This window comes from Cottoperca gobio, chromosome 19, assembly GCF_900634415.1.
Source record: "Cottoperca gobio chromosome 19, fCotGob3.1, whole genome shotgun sequence".
Lineage (NCBI taxonomy): Eukaryota > Metazoa > Chordata > Actinopteri > Perciformes > Bovichtidae > Cottoperca > Cottoperca gobio.
Window position 1 is genome coordinate 10,829,799 of NC_041373.1, and position 20,077 is coordinate 10,849,875.

The following is a 20,077-nucleotide window of genomic DNA, read 5'->3' on the forward strand; positions in this document are numbered from 1 at the left end:
TCCTGGTAAAACCTTTTTTTCCATCATGTAGAAAACAATATAGATCAAACATGACAGAATGAACCATCAGGGCTTCCGTATCAATCCTTAAACTTATGAACACAAAATATCAAACATTTATCAATTAGTAATTACATGAACATGTTTTTGATTCCATCTTTGCTTATGTTTTTCAGAAAAATGAACTGCAGCTACTAATATTTGGCTCACTGGGCATCATTGATCATTTTGGCACCGAGTGTGATACATACAGTATCTCACTGCTGCACCGTCTAAACACATTGTGTATCCAAATCCATCAAAAACTTCAACTATTGCAACACATGTTAAACTGTATCTCTGTTTTCTGAATTAATGCGTTGAAGCACCTCTATCTACAATATGTCAACTCTATAACAAGTGGAGCCCAGTCAAAAGCCCTCTGATACAGAGCTGCCTGTATCCTGATACAGAACAAAAATATAATAGGTACAACATGTAGTAAGTCAGATAACACTTTGTCAGTCAAGAGGGCTCTTGAGCTTAGGTTTAGGTCTTCAAGAAAAAGCCTGTAAACTACTATACTGCACAAACAATGGGACCAAATAAATAAACTTTAAAATTTGACGTGAGAGTAAAAAGGTGATTTTCCATCCTTATAGATATCCAGAAAGCAGACACTATTTCTTTAGCTTTTGTTTTTCGTGGAAGGCTATCATTTGCTATTCAATATCACATGAAGTCATTAGTTTATAATCACTCTGCTAAGTATAGGAAAATAAAGACATCATATACATTTTTCTTTCCTGTCCATCCAGCCCAAATGTGTGAGAAAGCACAAAGCAGTCTCTCCGGGTTACTCCTCTCTGTGAGTACAAACCAAACCGGCCAAGTACAGTCAATCACGCTCCACTTGATTAAACAACCTGAGGGGCACATGTCAGTCATGACAGCAAAGGCAGCCGGTTTGAAGGCCTATTTTTCTCTTTAAAACTCTGCTTGGCCGGGTCAGTAAGTCCTACAAAATGGGTGTTGAAAGCACAAACGATGGCAATGTGTTTACACACATGAAACACAGAAAAACACATAACCTTGCTTTATCTTTCATTGGCCCTTACACTACAAGGCAATGTATTAGCTGAGCCGAACGGTGCAGTGGCACTTTCTGTTGTATGTTTTCATCTGCAATACAATTTGGGGACTGTTAGTTTTGGTTAGGCTAGTTTTCAGTGCTACATACAGTGGGAACGTATCAACTTGTCACTTGCAAACACTTTGCACAGACTAAAACGAACGTACAGCCATTTTTCTTTTTTTCTTAAGATAATATGAACATTACAAAAGCCCTGAGAGGCAAGTGAGAGAAAGGATTCTGGTGAACAGGTCAAGGATAATCTTTTTAAGGTCCTTATTTTTTTCTTTTTATCTGTGAAACAGGTGAAAAAGGTGCCGGTTTTCTGTATATGAAGAAAAATTAAGAATGCAAAACTTTTTTTTCTCAAGACATAAACACAGGAGAGAAAAAACTTTAGATCAGAGTTAGAAAATGGATAACCAGAAATGTTTTCCTCACTTGCCCCTCAGGGCTTCCGTAGAATATATATATATATATATATATATATATTATATATATATATATATATATATATATGACAGTCATGTAAAGAAAATTCAATGTATCTTATATAAGACTTAAAGCTACCCAGTTAGAATAATGAGGCTATGAACTGGCCGTTCTTCTTGGTCGAGCGCATCTGTCTCTCCAGGTGAATGTGAAATCTCCCGTTGCTTATTGTCCTCACAAATCCACTGCACTGATTTGCTGTTCTGGAGTTTCAGTATGCAAGCACAGTGGTATTCCTGTGCAGGGATTTGCCCTTGTCTGTAGTAACTTCCTTTTGGCATGTCAGTCCAAATTTAAGCAGACGTGGACAGGAACAAGTAATATTTATTATCTTCTTCATCGAAGATAAATCAGCCTCATATTTCCCTGACAGTTGCCGGGTCAGACCGCATCCCCGTCACTCTGCAGTCGGTATGCTGTTGACTTGGTTCTCGTGCCCGCGCCCGGATGCGTTCAAGGAGCTACGCTTCAGCAGCCTGTTGATGATGTCAGTGCACGTCTTCTTGTACTGGTGTCGGAGCAGGGAGTACACGAAGGGGTCGCAGGCTGCCTTGCTGTAAACTAAGCACTTGGAGACAATTCCCCAGTGGGGGTTGATAGGCACCGCTGGAAATAACTCCACAATCCTGCAGGAAAGCATAAAGAGAGGGTGGTGAGAGAGGGAGTGCAGGGGAAAGGCATGGTTGAAAAAGCATGCATGCCCTAAGCTTATTATGCAGAAATAGAACTCCATTTGCAAGACATTGTTGCTCATAACTAATTTTTATATTGTTGGGAGCAGAGTGTTTCTTTACTACTGAAAGTATGTAAAACAAATTGTGTTTATTTAACAGAAACATCTGAGTAAGTGTTTATTCTGTCTTAAGTTATTATTAAAGTTCAAATGTAGGCAGCTGTCAAGTGAAACTACATGTATGTTTTTCCCTCTTTCTCTCAGGCGGGTGGATTTACAGCGTGAGGCTACTTTTCGGCTCATTTCTCACTTGCAGCCAGCAGCATGATTGTCAAAAGAAAAGGGATAAATAGAGCCACCGGAGGAATAAAACAGACCTGTGTCAGCAGGAATGAGTGTCTGGAAACAAGCCAATTAACTCTGATTGTTATTTAATACAGTATGAAACTGAGGACTAACAGAAAACCATAAAGGACAGAGGACAGTATGTTCTTCCATCATTTTGGGGGAACAAGGTACTCCTTCAAATAAAGTATATTTGATTTAAAGCGGCTCTTAATGAGCCTTTCCTGCTGTCTGCATCTTAAAGTGATCTCAGTAATACTCATAAAGACATAAAATTGGTGCTTTTGACACAATTTATTTTGTCAAGTATGAAAACATTTAACCGTAAGTGGTGTCATAAATGATATTTAAAAAATCGCTGATCCTCTTCACTTGCACTCTGTATGATTACTCTGTCCACACTGGCCTAACATGGGCCAGTAGCCATCACTGGCATTTACCCCACACTCCACAGCACTAGAGCGAATAGGAGGTTAAGTCAGCTGCGACTTTTTTTTTTTTTGCGACGGGTTTATATTATACACATGATGACCCTGACAACAAATGAGCATCTGAGAGGCAGTGGAGGAGCTTTTAGAGTAATATATTGGGATTGTAATTAGTAAACTGCCATCTGCAGAATGAGAGCATGCACAGTGCTGCTATGGTCATTCATTCCTGACAGCTTACTGATAACACAACAAAATGTCAGCGCTTGTTGTCCGAGTGGATGAAAAACACAATATTTCACTTTATGACAACCTGGTTTTATTCCAAAATCGACCAACCTTTCCCAATTTAAGATTTTAATTAAAGATGTTAATGGAGTATACTTAAAACCACAATGCATTGTGGATGTTTCACTTGCAGTTTTTCCCAAAGTTGTAACTTGATGGATGTCTGAAGTTGCATTTATTGGGTCATTTCCAGTTATTAAGCGGTTAAGTATGTTAACATTTGTGTTCCTATTACTCTGGATAATCCCTAGAACAACCAAGGACTCTGTATTCTTTGGAAAACAGAGTTGAAAAAAGTGTAAAGTTAGAAAATTAATTTTAAAAAATGAGTAATTTGGGTGAAATGACACTTCAAGTCTTACAGAACATGTTAACGTCTCTATTTGTTTACTCCTTGTTTTTTAATGTAATGTTTATCTTGGACATTACTTATGTGTCTCACACCCGAGGCCTCGAGTGACACCCACTCTTTGTCCAGTGATTGATGAGAGTGGATTCCACCTAACTAACTGATGCACCCGAGGAACTTGAGGAGAAAAGTGCTAATGCAGCAGCAACAGCAGAGCAGAGGCATATTACTTATCACAAGGTCAGCCAATCTCATCTTCCAACTCTGGCCGGTGTGGAGAGTAAGCAGAGATGAGGCAGAGAGAAGGGGGGCGGTGGGGTGAGGGGGGGGCTTGACAGCAGAGGAGGGAGGTTGTGGGGATACCAGCAGAACAAAAAGGGCTGCGTACGCCGCAGTGTGCGGTTTCCCTCTCTCACCTTGTGATCACATAGGGAGCGAAGCAGATCATGAAGGTGCCAATGAAGGTGCTGATCTTCTTTGTCGCTCTCTGTCGTCTCCTTTTCTGCTCCTCCAGGCAACGCTGGCGAACACTAGAAACACAATCCACAGACAGTTCAGTAGATTTGTGTCAGCGAGACACTGTGAGGGAAGACCACAAAGTGTCTCTAGAGATATCACAAAAGACAGCCAGGGGTGGGTGCACTTCTGTTTTATTTATGTTGTGCATGGGTTAAATATAGGAGGATGAGCTGAGGTAACATAATAGATGTATCTCAAAGACACTAATGAAACAAAAAGTGAGGAATTACAATTTCAACAAAATGTGTTGAAACACACACACACACACACACACACACACACACACACACACACACACACACACACACACACACACACACACAGACTATATATTGGGTTTAGAGTGCATGGCATTTCAGTAGAATCAGAATGTGCCTCCCCTCTGAATACTGAGGACACACATCAATGCAAAGATGGCACTATTAACTGCACATTTAGGCTTTAAAATCAATATGAAAATGACTGATGGCTCAAACTTCACTTACTCCACACCCACCCCCCCCCCCCCCCCCCCCCCCCCCCACCCCCTTTGTGAACAGAGGGTTGATTTGCTCTCTTCTAACATAATCTTGATATTTCCTTATCTGCTTCCCAATTGCGAGTATACAGTGCAGATTGGTGGTAAAACGTGCCTGATGCAGGAGCAATACAAACAGGAATAATAAGTTAAAGGAGCTCACCTGGGGTGTATATCCACCAGCAGCACCAAAGTTTGCATTGTAATAACGTCGATCCTCTTACAGTGAAACCTTGCCACTTTAAGCACTTTGAGGTATGTGACACACAGCACTATAAAAGACAGGAGGAAGGAGAAGGAGTGGAAAAAGACGGTGAAGATAACAAACTGGGTCCGACTGCTCGCCCTCGGGTTGGATAGCGTGCAGGACGCGTAGAGCCGGTGATATCCCACCCAGGAGAGGCAGGTGGCCACCGTGGAGAAGGACATGGAGTGCGTCCACGTGTACCCGAGCACAAAAGCCGCGTCTTTGTGGCGCATTTTGGAGTGGTACCTCAGGGGGAACACCACCGCGATCCACCTGTCGATGCTCAAAGCTGCCATGCTCAGCATCGAGTTGGTGGACAGGAATGTCTCCAGGAAGCCCACGATCTGGCAGAAGCCGTCTCCTCCCGGCTGAGCCTTACTGACAAGTCCCACCAAAGTGAGTGGCATATTGGACACGGTCAGCAACAAGTTGCAGAAGGTGAGGTTCAGGTTGAACAGACCGGGGACCTGCTTGCGGATCTCCGGGTTGTACAGAAAGCAGATCAGCACCAGGACGTTGGACAGCAACGACACTATGATAATGACTACCACCAACATAGAGAGAATCACCTCCGCAGTGTCCATCCTGTGGGCCCCAAAACTCACTTATCCCCTTTTTGTGCGCATATCCAGTCTTGTTTTGCAGCTGCAGAATGGCATTAATCACCCATAGCCGTGTCCATGCATCCCCAGATCCCTCCACCGGTGGAGTTCCCCTTTTTCTCTCCACTACATTGTCTCTGTACGCGAGCCAGCAAAGATGATCAGGAGGATTCAAACATGACAATAACTATGTTTAGGGATTCGAAGACAATTCCCCCTTGTTCCTTCTAATACCTGAAGGAAACCAGCTCTCGTGCCTAAGCTGCTCTATCCTGGCACTGCGTCTTGCAGTGGGGTTGTGTCGTCCTGTGATGCGCTCTCGAGGCATCACCCCTCCGCACACACTGCACAGTGTGTGGGCTACTTGATCTCTCCCCCGTCTCCTCTAAGAAACAGTAAAAGAACATTAACAAGAGTGAAGTAGGGATTCCTTCTGGAGTCCTTTCAAATAATCGAAACTTGCAGAAAGAAAAGTTAAACAAATGTAAGAATAAATTCCAGATCTTATGTGTCTAAAATGCTTTTTTTTTCTTTTTTTAATTAGAACACTTTTTTTTAATAAATCATTTATTATGAATTTCATACACATTGAATGATGCTACCCTTGTATGTTGTATTCAAGGTGTATTTGTTGTCTTTTCTTCTTCAATGCCTCCTTTGGATTTATTTTCAAGGGAGACCAGCAGTGTCATGAAAACAGACACAATACAGGCAGAATATTCAGGTAAAGAAAACTGTCACACAGTATCCTGTTAAGCAGCTCATCATTTGAATTCAAATATTGAAATCATCCCGAAAAAACAGGTTGATGCAAAACTGTCAATCGTCAAGTGATTCTTCTTTCTACTCTGGCTCATTTAATCTAATCTTTTTTATCAAACTGATTATTAAAAGACAAAATAATTCATGTTTAGCTGGTTTCATTGGTTTGAACCATCGTTGCATTCCAACTCAAACATCTTTACTAATTACATCTGCTTCAGCAGATTGATAAGGAGCAACATCTTCTGTTCAGCTGGAGCCGGATGACGCCCCCGCACTCCGCTTCCCCTTCTGGACTTGAGTGTGGAGAATCTGAAGCGTGGTACTCATCGGAGTGTGCTGCGGCACGTGAGCCACTGAAGGCGCTGGAACAGGGTGAGGTGGTAGTTGTGGTTGCAATAAGGGGAGGGGAGGTGTCAGAGTGAGAGTGTGTGGGCGGAAAGAGTTACTGTTACTGCAACACACATGCACATTGTATTTGACTGTGGTGATGTGATACTATGCAGGCCACCGTGTTCTCTCCATTCTCATGGGTGGCAATAGGTGAACAGGAACAGGAGATGGGGATAAAAAGAGATTTTCCTTGAAAGGGAGGCTCATTAAAATGACATCCTGTGATGGTGTCTGTGGCGTATGGGCTGATGTTTGCTCCTGATGCAAAGAGAAGGCTTCTGCAGGGGGAAGGACATACAACCCTGTCAGCTTTTCGGTGTTATTAAACTGAAATGCAGCTCCATCTTGGCACAGAGTAAGGCTTTGGCTATGAATGATGCATTTACAGCATTCTACTTGTACATGTGCGGGGGGCAACCATCTTTTTGGAGAAAGGCACACTCTGAGCGGTGTCATGCAACTGCTTGTGCAGCTCTCTCCTGTCAGTTCAGAGGCTTTATCAGCACAGAGCCACCAGTTGATCTCAGACTTAAGAGCGACTTTTGGTACTCATCACTTTAATTATTCTTTTCATAATTAAATGCCAGCTCCACTGACAATGTCTAAGAAAAAGCATTTCTAAAAATATAGCTTTGAGAGCATCGAGTGATTTAATGTGCATGGGTGAGAGGAGTGTACTTGTGATGGGTTTTGTTGTCATAGTTGGCATATTTTCTCCTAAACAAGTGTGAATTCTCAACAGCTGCTAACACGTACACGCATCCCTCTAACACAGGGGTGTCAAGCATGCGGCCCGGGGCCAAAACCGGCCCGCCAGAGGGTCCAATCCGGCCCACGGGATGACTTTGCAAAGTGTAAAAATGTGTTGTTTTGATCATAAAGTAGAATACTGTTCCAGATACCTGTGACGAAATGTTTTGTGCCTTTGTAGATACACTGTGATTTGTAAATGCACATGTGTACATGATAAACTGAAGCATAATATTGTTGAAATTGCACCTTTTTTTCTTAAATTTCAGGTTGTTCATAATGTTTTGTAAAAAATGTACAATTTGAACATTTTCAGAATGTATGTGTTCTTTTTTACACTAAAACGAAGCGAAACATTTGGAGTTGTTATTTATAGGTTATTATGCTGTGATGTTACTGGTCCGGCCCACTTGAGATCAAATTGTGCTGTATGTGGCCCCTGAACTAAAATGAGTTTGACACCCCTGCTCTAACACAACCTCACAAACAGTTGACCACGATGTCAAATATCAGCCTCCTAGGGGGAAAACTGTAGACCCCAAAGAGTGGGAAAATTTTTGTGGACCGACCAACCGACAGAAAAGCTTTAGAACGGCTGGTAAAAAAAGTGACTAAAATTGAGTTTGTTGCTAAAGATGCATCAGTCAGAAAAAAGCCACACATACATCGCCATTAAGCACCATTCCACATTAGATAGGCGTGCATGAAAATAGCTTTTGATAAATATGAATGCATGTTTTTCAAAGACACAAAATGTCCTCTTTTGTTCCACCTGTAAACAAAAAAGGCTGTATTTTTGGAGCGCATTATGTCTAAGTAGATCTACGTAAATGAGGCCTGAGTGGAGGTGTACACATGGGCTTTGAAGCCTCGTGGCCTCAGGTGATATCACCTTGAATTAACACAGCACAGCAGCTCCTTTGTCTGATGTTGCTCGAAGGTGTCTCACAGATTAAGTAAGCACAAAAAACATAATTTCATCATACTTCTTTACAAAACATTGATGAGTTTGTGCATATTGTGCATGAAAGTGTGGTGGCAGGTTTTAGTTGACTTTCGTACTGCAACCAACAACTTTCTTTTAATATTATCTATTAATATAATTTTTCGGGTTAAAATATTAATTATTTAGTCTATAAAATATCTAAAGATGGTGAAAAATGACCATCACAATTTCTCATAATCCAACAAGATGTCTTTGAATTGTTCAACCAACAGTCAAAAAGCCAACGATATTAGATTTAGAAACAATAATATAATATATATAAAATATAAATAAAATCCTCACAATTTGAGTAGGTGGAACCAATGGATTTTTCTAATTATTTATTGATAAAGGACAATTAATCGACTACCAAAATTGATGACTAAATGTTTAAGGGGTAGGACGCTTTCCCTGTTTAGTTAATGTCCACGTCTGCCTACATGTTATACCAAGTGAAAGACTCTTAGCATTGTCTTCATTGTCTTCTAAACATGTAAAGATGGATTTTCGTGTCGCTTCAATCATTTGTGTTTACTGTGTTTTAGACAAGTCAAGACATCTCAACTCTGCAAATATGCCCTTTGAAGATAATGCCTCTTGTCAGAAGACTTAACAAATGCAGGACTTGACTGTGAGAGACGGTAGCATGATAGAAAGCCTGCAGCACTCTTCCTTTCTGCTGTGACAGTGTGGATTTGAATTCGCTGCCAGTTCCAATTCCACACTTGACTTCCCTCGGATTGGCAGGCTGGCGTAAATTTCAAACCTAGATGTACGCTTTAGCTTCTACGTTTTCCCGACTGACCTTTTGAATATAGACGTGTCACTTATATTTTTGAACAACTAGTGACGCAGGATTTATACGTTGAGTTGAGAGGAACTTACTTTAGAAAAAAGTCTGGGGAATTTTGTGTAAATGAATGGGAAAACTTGCAAAACTCAGACTTGAGACGACATGTTATGTAACTCAGAAGAGTGCATTCATACTGTATGAGCTGACTGCTGGCACAACGGTGTTATGGCTCATAAAGGTCTCATAGGTGAAGACAGGAGGGAGACTCACTCAGGCAAGATGTTTTATACAAACCTGCAAGTGAAAGCGAAGAGAAGCTAATAATGCTAGCTTTCTGTGCTAGCTCCTCTTCAACCTGGTTGATACTGAACCGACTGGTATGACAGCTTGCACGTTTAAAAGTACTTTTGATGCTTAATATATACTGATATATATATATAACTCATGTATTGTTCATATTAGTGAAACGGCCCAATGGTGAAAAATAACCTTTATTCCACTAGTTATGTACATTTTTTAGGTAGTATTTCTATTTTATGTCACTTTTTTGTTACTCTACTACATTTATGTGATATCCAGTTATAACTAGTTGCTAGTCACATTGCAGATAAAGACTTTGCACACACGACATATAATCTTATATATTATAATGTATTGTTGATGCATCATGATCCAGAAGTACTTTAAATTAGCTGCACCTTGACCAGCTAAATTAAAATGCTGTAGTAAGACTAAGTAATGTAACTAGAAAGGCACTAGAAGTAAAAAGGCACTTTTCCATAAGTGAACAATCCAAAATATAATGGGTTTCTCCTTGGCCCATGCTGCACCCTTCCACCGAGTTTCATGAAAATCAAGTTTGTATATTGTCCGTAAAAAAAACGGGCAAATAAACAAACAAACCAGAAGCACCTTGCGGAGCTGCTAATGTAACATGAGTGCTGTATATGATTGTTTGAAAAGCCTCCCTGATATGAAGCTGTTACCCATGTCCTCCATTTGTTTGCCTGGCTGGGCAGCGCATCACCAAACCCCTCTGAACACTCTGAGGCCCCTTTCATTTCACGATAGCTATGGCGATGTCGAGGAAACCCAGCACTGAGTTCGCCGCCATCAGCAATTTATAATCAGAACACTGTCATTACAGGCACCGGGCTATGAAGTACAAGCTTATTTTTCATTATGGATCTGGGAGGGTTTTGGCAGTGCGACAACCTGCTCATGGCTGCAAATACTGTCTAAAGTACAAAACCAAAGATTTCAGTATGGCATGATGTTAGAGTTTTACAGTGGGTGGTAAATAGTTTTGAGCATCTTTGCTAATATTTGAACCATCAAGCTGTAATTAAATGTGGAACTGGACAGTATTATGCAAGCCTATGTGCTCAGCTTCTGCAGATTTATAGTATAATTATGTAAAGCTGTTGAACCTCACAGCTGTATATTTGGCTAATGTCGGCAGAAGAAAAAAGGGGGATTTTTTTTCGCCACGTTACAATATAAAGGAGGAATATTTTTGTACATTCACCCTTGAAGGTGGCAATCCAAGTCATAAAGCAACTAATATATGAGGCTCTCTGTCTTCCATCTGTTTATTTCACAGATGAGTTGACAGTGTCATTATCAGCTGTTCTTTGAAGCCTGTGCTACATCCTACAGCTGGAAGCAAACACACTCTGCAATGTACCGATCTTCTCATTAGATAATATTTATATTTAATATTGTTTCTAATGCAGGTTGACTTGATTAGCTTTCTTGTCCACGCTGACATGGGAATTGAAATATTCCTTCCTGACACCAGTTAAATCAGTATGCAATTCAAACACGTCATATTGTAGTCATTACTACAATGGTCTTTTCTAATCAACCTGTTGTGTGTACAGTCGAGTGATAAATGTAAGACAGCACATACCAAAGCTCACGAAAGAGCTGATCTGACAAGTAATCAGTCCGCTCTTCGTGCCATAAAGCCTGGGGCAACTGACTAAAAGTCTTTGAACTTTGACCTTTATTTGACCAAAAAATCATCCCACATGAGAGATGATCCATCACGTTTTACTATGATGACTCGTAGCAATTTTTGATTCACTTTGTGTTCAAACCATTTTTACAATTGTCACATTATAGATCAGCAAGCACACTTAATAGTCAGAATCCCCCCTTGAAGCGAAACCCAGGAAATATAATCAGTATTTGTCAATATTAACTGTTTTGCCCCTTAAAAGCAGAAACCAATTAACTATAACTGAAACCTGTTTCATAGACAGTAAAGGCAGGTATCCAAAAAATCCATAAAGATTATTCTTGCTCAGGAATACAGCTTTGTTCCCTTGGGTACAGCACCTCAGTGAGACGGAACAGGTAATAGGAGGTAATACACACACACACACACACACACACACACACACACACACACACACACACACACACACACACACACACACACACCTCAGAGTGAATTTCTCAAGAGCTCATCAAATCAAGTATGTACTGTACACTATGTGAGCACGTTAGCATAAGTGTCACACACTTAAAATGACAAGGTCAACATGTACCAATTTTAATGCAGCATCAATCAATACTGGGTTAACTTTGCCCAATGGATAGAAAACCATTGTGTCACCAATCATTCCAAAGACAATGAGTTGTTATTAAAAACAATACCAAAATAACATGCACACCACTGGCACAAAGGTTGAAGCGATGTAGCCAGATTCTAAATTTAGAGTAGTTATTTAAAAAATGTCTGCATACTCAAAAAAGACACTATGTAGTGATGATCTGAGGCTGTGGGAGGTGAGATTATACCCATCCCTTTGTGTTTGGACGTGAAGTACATGAATTGCCATGGAGACCTGGTAATATAATTCATATCTTAACGAGCTTCACAGACACTGTTGGCAGCGTACAGAAGACTCATCCCATGTTGCAGTCAGTAAACACTTACTGTAAATATAATTAATGTAGAAAATGTGTACAGTTTGAAATATAATCCCTACTTGTTATATCCCTCTTGTGTGAGTGTGATGAACAAGTTTACGGTGCGGTAAAATCTTTTTTCTGATTACTAAAATATTCCCTGATATAACATGTGAATCAGTTTTAATCTCCTCTTTGGATTTGCTCTGTTCTTATAAGAGTGGTATCAATCTTCTCATCAAACTCTCTGCAAGAAAGCAAATGAGTGAATTTAATGTACATATTAAGCCAAAAACAAAGTTCATCTTTATCTTCATCATTCTCAAGCAGTGACAGTTTTATGATGATGATGAAGGAGCATTGTACTGGCACGCTTTGGTGCACTCAAGAAGATTTGATTTTTTTTCTGGGATGCATACCTTTGTGTATCACTGCAAAAACTAGACAGACTTTGTGAGTGTATGTTGTGGGAATGCATGGAAAATACAGTGCTGGGAGGCAACAGCACAGTATGTCACTGAGAAGATAAATCAATGCAGGAGAATGTAGGAATAAAAGCTTACACACTGAGGAGCCAAGGGCACTTGTCTTGCCTTTCTGAGATAAGAAATATGATAATAATATGATTCTTGCTACTGTGATTTTCTTCCTGGATGCCCCCCCCCCCCCCCCCCCCCCCCCACCTCCATGTACATGTAACCCATGTGGACATCTTTGGATTGTTGCCATCCATCCTTGACATTCATCTCAGCTCAACTACCTGCTGTGTTTCTGAGTTGTATACCAATCCTGCCTTCTTATCCACAGCTTTGTGTTGAAAAGTCAATTTTCTCATTCACTGATCTAATTCACTGCAAGGATTAATTTGCTCCCCTAATTTGATTCCACTGTAATTTAATAAACCCCAGAAAAATTCCATCAGTGTTCCATTCACCTTTGAGAGAAACCTTAATTAGAAACGCTAATGCGCAATTATTCTTTTATTTCCGGCTTATCGTGGCCAGCATGAAGAGAATGCAACAAGGGGATGACAGCAGATTTCGTCTTCAGAGAATTCATTTTATATCAGTATGATTACATGAATATGAGACTTTAATTTGTTTTGTTTTTGATTTGTGTTTGCATGGAGCCGCTCTCTCTAGTTTGCAGGCGACTGCAGCAGCTCACACACAGTGAGGCAAACAATCATTACATCATTAAGGTATAGTTTATTTTAGAGATACGATACGAGTCTCTGTGGATGGAAACTTGATCAGATCCCTAAAGGATAAGATCGATTAAGTGTGCAACAAGCCTTTTATAAATACACAATCACGCTTGAGGTTTACAACCAAACAATATGTCTTGTTTAAAAGTCATATTCTGTATAGAAACCTGGTTGACAGCAGAGCCATCACTGTTATCCATATTGAAAAGCAAGGAGTGACTCTCAGGTTTGTTCAGGTGGCTGGTTTATAAAAGACTGTGCGCTCCAATACCTATACTAACATATCATTTAGTTTGCCAGAAAAAGATTATCTTAGAAGTTTATTGTCACGAGCTCAATCTTTAAATCATGCACTCCTGCCATCTAGTGAAACACTGCAGTATCGCATGACTCACAAATGAACTGGGACTGGAGATAAATGAAATCAGTGCTTCCTCCTTGTGGCAAAGCAAAGTCAGTCCTGTTTTTATCTACTTAACAATCTTCCTGCTTTTTATAATCCACGCATTTAGTGGTATTTGTAAATTGCATGTCCTGCTTGTCTTGGATAACAGCAATTATTACCTTTAAATGTAAGCATGAGATAACCTACAGAGTATGCAACCTGAAAGATTATTACCAAGTCGTTTTAATATTATTTTACAAGACATAAAGGGTGCTGTATAAGTTTCTGTCCAAATATGTGCACAAAGACTAAAATAATAATAAGTGCTAATAATTCTGAGAAGTGATTTAAAGAAGACAATATTCCTGATTTTATGGACAAAGTAATGACAAGTAAAGGTGAGCCCAATGTTACAACCTATTCAAATTTCACAGGTCACAGTAAAAGGGCCCAAGACAAAACTCCATTAAATCTCTGCAGTGTTTTGGGAGCCTGCTTCTGCAGCTGGGATGAAGCCACTTCACTCCTTGTTGAGATTACTCGCAGACATACGGGGGCCATTAATGTTGAAAAGGCAGTGCCCCACCTCTCCCCCAGTGCTACCCTGGGAGCCACAAGCTCCATAATGGCTCCCACTCTCTGAATTAATGGCGCTCACCGGCCGTATGAAAAAAAACGGAATTTTAATTATAGGCCTCGGCAGTACCAGAGAGGTAAACTAAAAGAGGGCGGCAGGGAAACCTTTTGTGCCTCCAGAGGCAGCACAGCCGAGTTAATTCAAGCTTTCATTTGGATCCTACACTTGAGTATAAGGGTTTCACCAAGGGTGAATTAAAATAGAAAATTATCAAACGCAGTTAATGTGTAAATTTGAGTTGTCCCTCTTTTTACCAAAGATAAAATATGAATAGAAGTTCTCAAAAATGTGTCAATCTGGGAGAAAAATAATGGAGTTCAGTTTTTTTTATTGAAATTGTTTCTTTTTATAAGGGAAGTAGAGTTATAATCAGGTATTCCTCCATCATCATATCGTGTCCCGTTATTACTCTTTATGTTACGAAGTCATCGGTTAATGTTCCCTGCAGGCTGTGAAGCTGTGAGGAACTATTTATTGATCCAACTTTTGTTCCAGTTGAGACTTTACAGTGCAATCAGAAACTTTTAATGAAACTTGTAACTTCTATAACAAATAGTTTTATCTCTTAAGATAAACATGGATGTACCATTGAAAAAGATGTAACTAAAAACTGTATTATTTATATATTATTATTTTTGCTTTACCTTTTTTTTTTTAACACTTCCACTGCCTTGCAGCCATTTGTCAGACTATAGTGACAGAGGACTGCTGCCAGGCTCAGGATGTCTGTCTGCTAGTTCTGTAACAGTATCCAAGCGGAGATGGACGGGCAGAGTCAGCACCTACAGTAAATATGCATAATCTGCTGTCAGCAGCCAGCAGAGGATTTCTTAAACTTCTAATAAACAGAGCACCATTCAGTGCAAAGATAAAGTTTTCATAACTGATTTGTGAATGTTTTTGTACTTAATTAATCCTAAACATGATCTAAGAGGGTTCTAACATGTCATTATTATTATATCATTATTACTATTATTATTATTATTATTATTATTATTATTATTATTATTATTTGAGAGGGTTCTAACATGTCATTATTGTTATTATCATTATTACTATTATTATTATTATTATTATTTGAGAGGGTTCTAACATGTCATTATTATTATTATCCTTATTATTATTATTATTATCATTATTATTATTATTATTATTATTATTGTTATTATTATTATTATTATCATCATCATTTTCTTTTTTCTTTTTTTCAAATAATATTTGTATCTTTTGAAGAGTGTTTTTCTTGTAATATTTGACAATATCTTTTTTACTATGGAAAATAAGTATTACTCTGTTTTGTTATCTTTGAAAACGATGCTTCGCAATAAAAAACATTTGAAACATGGAGGGGGTTCTTCTTCAGCATGAACCCTCAACAAGATTTTCACATTACAGCAGATGTATTAAAGGTGCACGTCCTAACAGAGAGCGGGGGAGACAGCCAGTCCATTGAACATCCCTTTCACCTGAAACCCAAGAAGCGCCTCTTAAAGAGAGTCACTTGCAATCAGAAAGCCTCCATTTAATTACAACACACAGGAAATTACCGAGTGAATGGGTCAGGCGCTGATAAGAGGCTGAGCCCCGGGGATGACAGCTCCTGAAACCGGAGGAGACCCAATCTCAAAGCAGACTTATCACAAAGGCCAACTCTGGAAGCCTGACAATCTGATTGTACTGTCATCCAGATTCATAATTAATATATTTATCAAATTAATCGCTGAAAAGAGCCCTGGCCTCCTGAACAGTAGGCAGATTCATTTGCAACTGGCTCGGCTTACCGCTAATAACAGTGTTGTCAGGGAAATAGGCCCGGAGTGGGTCGATGCCCCAGACCTCATGACAGACAAATTGCTCATCTGTGTAGAGATGATATGGGGAATTTAGAGAGTGAAAGAAAGAAAAAATGTCATTGTTTGGTGACAACCACAATTGCACCCTTGTTTCAGATTGTGAGTACCAAGTTGGAGAAACATGAAAGGGGCATTTTCTGTTGGGGGAGAGCTGAAAATACCTGTTGTTATACCTCTGGTTTTACAAATCACTCATCAAAGGGTCTGTGGCTGCCATATGTTGTTCAAGTGAAGAAGAATGTTTACAGTATTTCATCACCTAAATGAAAATGAAGCAGGATTATATAACCCTCAGCTCTAACCAGAAAACACATATATAAGTCCACTAAGGCTGCAAATCTAATGTTGAGATACAGAATAACACAAGGTTTCATTCACACGAGCGCAGTAAGTAGTTCATGAGAATAGTTCAAAAGTTCCCTTAACAAAGAAATTTGAAGTAATCTGCTGTTAACTAAATATCCAATACATTTCAATCAAGTCTGGAAATGAATTTTGTAATAAAATACTAACTAACCCTAACCCACTTTGTACTTAAATGATAGGTTCACACTTTTGCATTAAAACTTATTTTGGTTGTTGTAATTGTTCTTCTAGTCTATGAATACCTCTCTTGTGCCTCCAAAGTCAGTGGTCAGGGATAAAATCCACAGTTTGTTCTCCGTGAAAATGCATTCCTGAGTTTAGCCAAAAGCTCCTATGAGACTTCAGCAGTCTGAGTTAGATGAATCAAGTACATAAAAAGAGGGAATTTCAAACTAAAAAGTAATAATCTAATTGTATTCTATTATAATTGTGCTTTTAAATGATGTTCTAATGTATTTATTTGCACTTTTGAATTGCACTGCCTCACAAATCTCCCAAACGCTCTTCACTCACAGCAGTGCCAAAAATAAGGGATAATTTCACATGAAAGAATGTACAACAAGTCACCTGAGCCACACGACTACATTAGCATTAGCTCCACAAGGATCCAGTGTCACCGCAGACTGACACAAACATCTGAACTGTACCCGAATGAGCAGAATGTCAGTCAGCCGGGACGACAGGGTTCATGTAGTTCAAGTGGTAAACTAAATGTTGTTCATTGCAGTTTTTTATTTAGCTTCTCGTGCTGTTCGACCTCCACGGTCGTGTAAAGCTTTATGTTTGTGTCCTAAATTCACAAAAGTTGCGACCTGGGCTTTACTGCAACTTTCAAATATTTATTAATTATCTTCCCAAAGACATCTTTTTCTTCCTCTATAAGTGTAAATGAAATAGAGAAATACAATTGTGTATGAGCACAGTAAATGAGATTTGTGCATATCTGCATTAAAAAGAATCTCACTTCCTGTGTTGTGTTATTATTATTGTTGTTGAGAACAGAGACAACCTTTTTATTTTCTATTAAAGACATTGTGTCACTCCTGGTTGTGTAGAAGGTAATTACAAATTGGACACATATGGCTCAATTTAGCACGCTAATGAGAATCTTGAAAAGCTGCCGGGTGAGAGTGAAGGGGCCCCTTTTGTCTCCTGGATTCCCATCTGGGCCCCTGATGGCCTACAATCATTGGTCATCAGTAACTGATTGTTGGAGTTGTAATTACATGACAAATGTATTACATGTATTATTATACATCCAAAACAGAGACATACATTTTTTTCTTGTTTACCTTTTTCCTGTAGAGCCAAGATTACATATCTATCAAATTCAGTTTCCTACAGAATATTATTCTTTCTTTTTTCTTTCTCATGCATGTTGCTTTATTACACTTGGCTCATGTACTGTAGAGTACATTATGATATTCATTTATTTTGTATTACTATACACAAACTTCTCGAGCTCCGAGGCTTTGTAATTGTCTCGATGTTAGATGCTTGTTATTGTTTAATAGCAGCCTGTAGATGGCAATACTAGTCTTCTGCATTCTAGTTGTAGTAATTGTTATGGAGCATTTTACACCATTGTGGAAATATTTAAATAAATAAAAACATAATAAATATATAGCCTATACATCTAATATTTGTCTGACATTGACAGTGATTTTTCAAAAAATCTAAACCTGAAATTCAGTAGTTTTGTTTATATTGTGTTGACCTTCATTGAGACGAGTATGCAGAAATCAAAAAACAAAACTCAATCCTAGATTTTGGGCTCAATAAAAGCTGCATTCTGGAGACATAAACATGCAAATCTCTCCGGGGTGAAATGCAAAATTGAGGACTCTGCATTATAAAATGTTATTTGAAACTGTTTCCAGGACAGCATTAAAAATGCTGAGGATCATTGTTCCTGTGAACTAGTTTCTCTCTCTGTTTATAGCGCGAAGAAACAAGTTGTCCTGCAATGAATGCTGAACTAATCTTCTTTTGTTTTTTGTAATAATGTTGTTTTAACATGTTGTCCTCCTCAGTACTACCGTTTTATTATCACAGCTAGTTGAGGTGCTTTTCCACAGCTCTGCAGGCTGAAGGGACGGATTCTTCACTGCCAACGACTGCACCCGGCAGGTAGCAAAGGCTTTTCAGCGGGGCCAGCCTACAGCAATCAACTTAGTTAGAGGGCTCTCTCTGTAATTGCCAACTATTACAATATGTGGCAAGAGGGGTTCGACACTATTTTCAAACATGATGAAATGGCATCAAGGCCTCCTCACACATCCAGTGATAATTGAACAATTAAACTTTAGCATACAAATTACCTCTTCATATGGCATAACTAATTACTGAGGCTGGCCAGTCACAAAGAAGGCGCTCCGAGGTCGATACTCAAACTGTTTTTCACACTTTCACGATTCATTTTTGAGCCCAGGTTTAACTGGGTTTATTATATCAGTGGGATTCTTAGTTATTTTGTTTTGTTAGTCATTTTGGATTAAGCTATTTAGCAAAAAAAACACCAATAGAGTTATTTTACCTCAGTATAATTTTGCAAAACCTCTTTTCAGCATCCATGCTTTTTCAGGTGAGATGGTCCTAATTATAAAGGTGAGTGAGACCCAGGAACATTTTCAGACCATTTACTTCAGGTCATCCAGCTGCAACCCCTATTAAACTTCGTGATTAGACAGGATTTAAATCACCCGGTTTGATTGGGGCAGTTAAGCTCTTTATACTCTTCACTGTAAAATGCTAATTCTCTCCAAAAAAAAAAAAGGGAATGGACAAGAATCCTCTGAGAGCATATGGAGAATCTCTCATATTAATAATTCAAAGGAAATGAGCAAAAATTAGTGAGCAGAGCATCAGCGATGTCATGCAACCATTACTTCTGCAAATTAGATATTTGATTTGAAGGATTGAAAATGGAAATATCGTCAGCGTGAAATATTATTATCTTCGTTTTTTTTTTTACTGTACTAGAAACTGAACATCATCTGCTTGTACATGAACGTCTGATAAACAGATGAAATTCATACCACTATTATTCGCAAGATTTCTTTCTACTAAGGTTACTAAGCCCTCTATAGAATAGTAGATAAGCCCCCCAAGTATGAACTCTAATGATTAATTACACTTTAGAAGGGACCTGAAAACCCTCAGCAACTCCTCACACACACAGCGGAGCTCTTCAGGTGCATTAGGTGAAAATGACATTAAAACTGGCAATGGTATACACAATGTTTCAGGAACCACTTGAAGCATGCTATGGACCTGAAGTGGGCCTGTTTTTTAATCCAGGACAAAAGGCTGAAGACAACAACATGGGTCTTGCAGCAGCAGTATGTATAATAACACAAATATAAGCAGTTGCTAATTCAACGGCAGAATACTCCTTCTAAATATTTGGTCAGCCCAATGCCTAAATTAACATGCAATGTTTGTAACCAAGGTAAA

General features: G+C 39.1%; 1 protein-coding gene across 1 annotated transcript; it reads right to left on the reverse strand.

The window, feature by feature from the left end:
- Window positions 1–1,683: 1,683 nt before the first annotated feature.
- LOC115024745 (G-protein coupled receptor 26-like) lies at window positions 1,684–6,032 on the reverse strand. The gene is made up of 3 exons (XM_029456566.1): window positions 4,886–6,032; window positions 4,103–4,216; window positions 1,684–2,229 (listed from the first exon to the last, which is right to left on the reverse strand). The coding sequence occupies exons 1-3, from the start codon at window positions 5,551–5,553 to the stop codon at window positions 2,001–2,003; spliced, it is 1,011 nt and encodes a 336-aa protein (XP_029312426.1). The 5' UTR covers window positions 5,554–6,032; the 3' UTR covers window positions 1,684–2,000.
- Between the last annotated feature and the right edge of the window lie 14,045 nt (window positions 6,033–20,077).

Coding starts and splice junctions, on each gene's coding strand:
- LOC115024745 (XM_029456566.1), bottom strand. CDS start 5,553: ATGGACACTGCGGAGGTGATTCTCTCTATGTTGGTGGTAGTCATTATC. Junction 4,217..4,885: donor CTGGTGGATATACACCCCAG/GTGAGCTCCTTT, acceptor TTGTGTTTCTAG/TGTTCGCCAGCGTTGCCTGG. Junction 2,230..4,102: donor GCTCCCTATGTGATCACAAG/GTGAGAGAGGGA, acceptor GCTTTCCTGCAG/GATTGTGGAGTTATTTCCAG.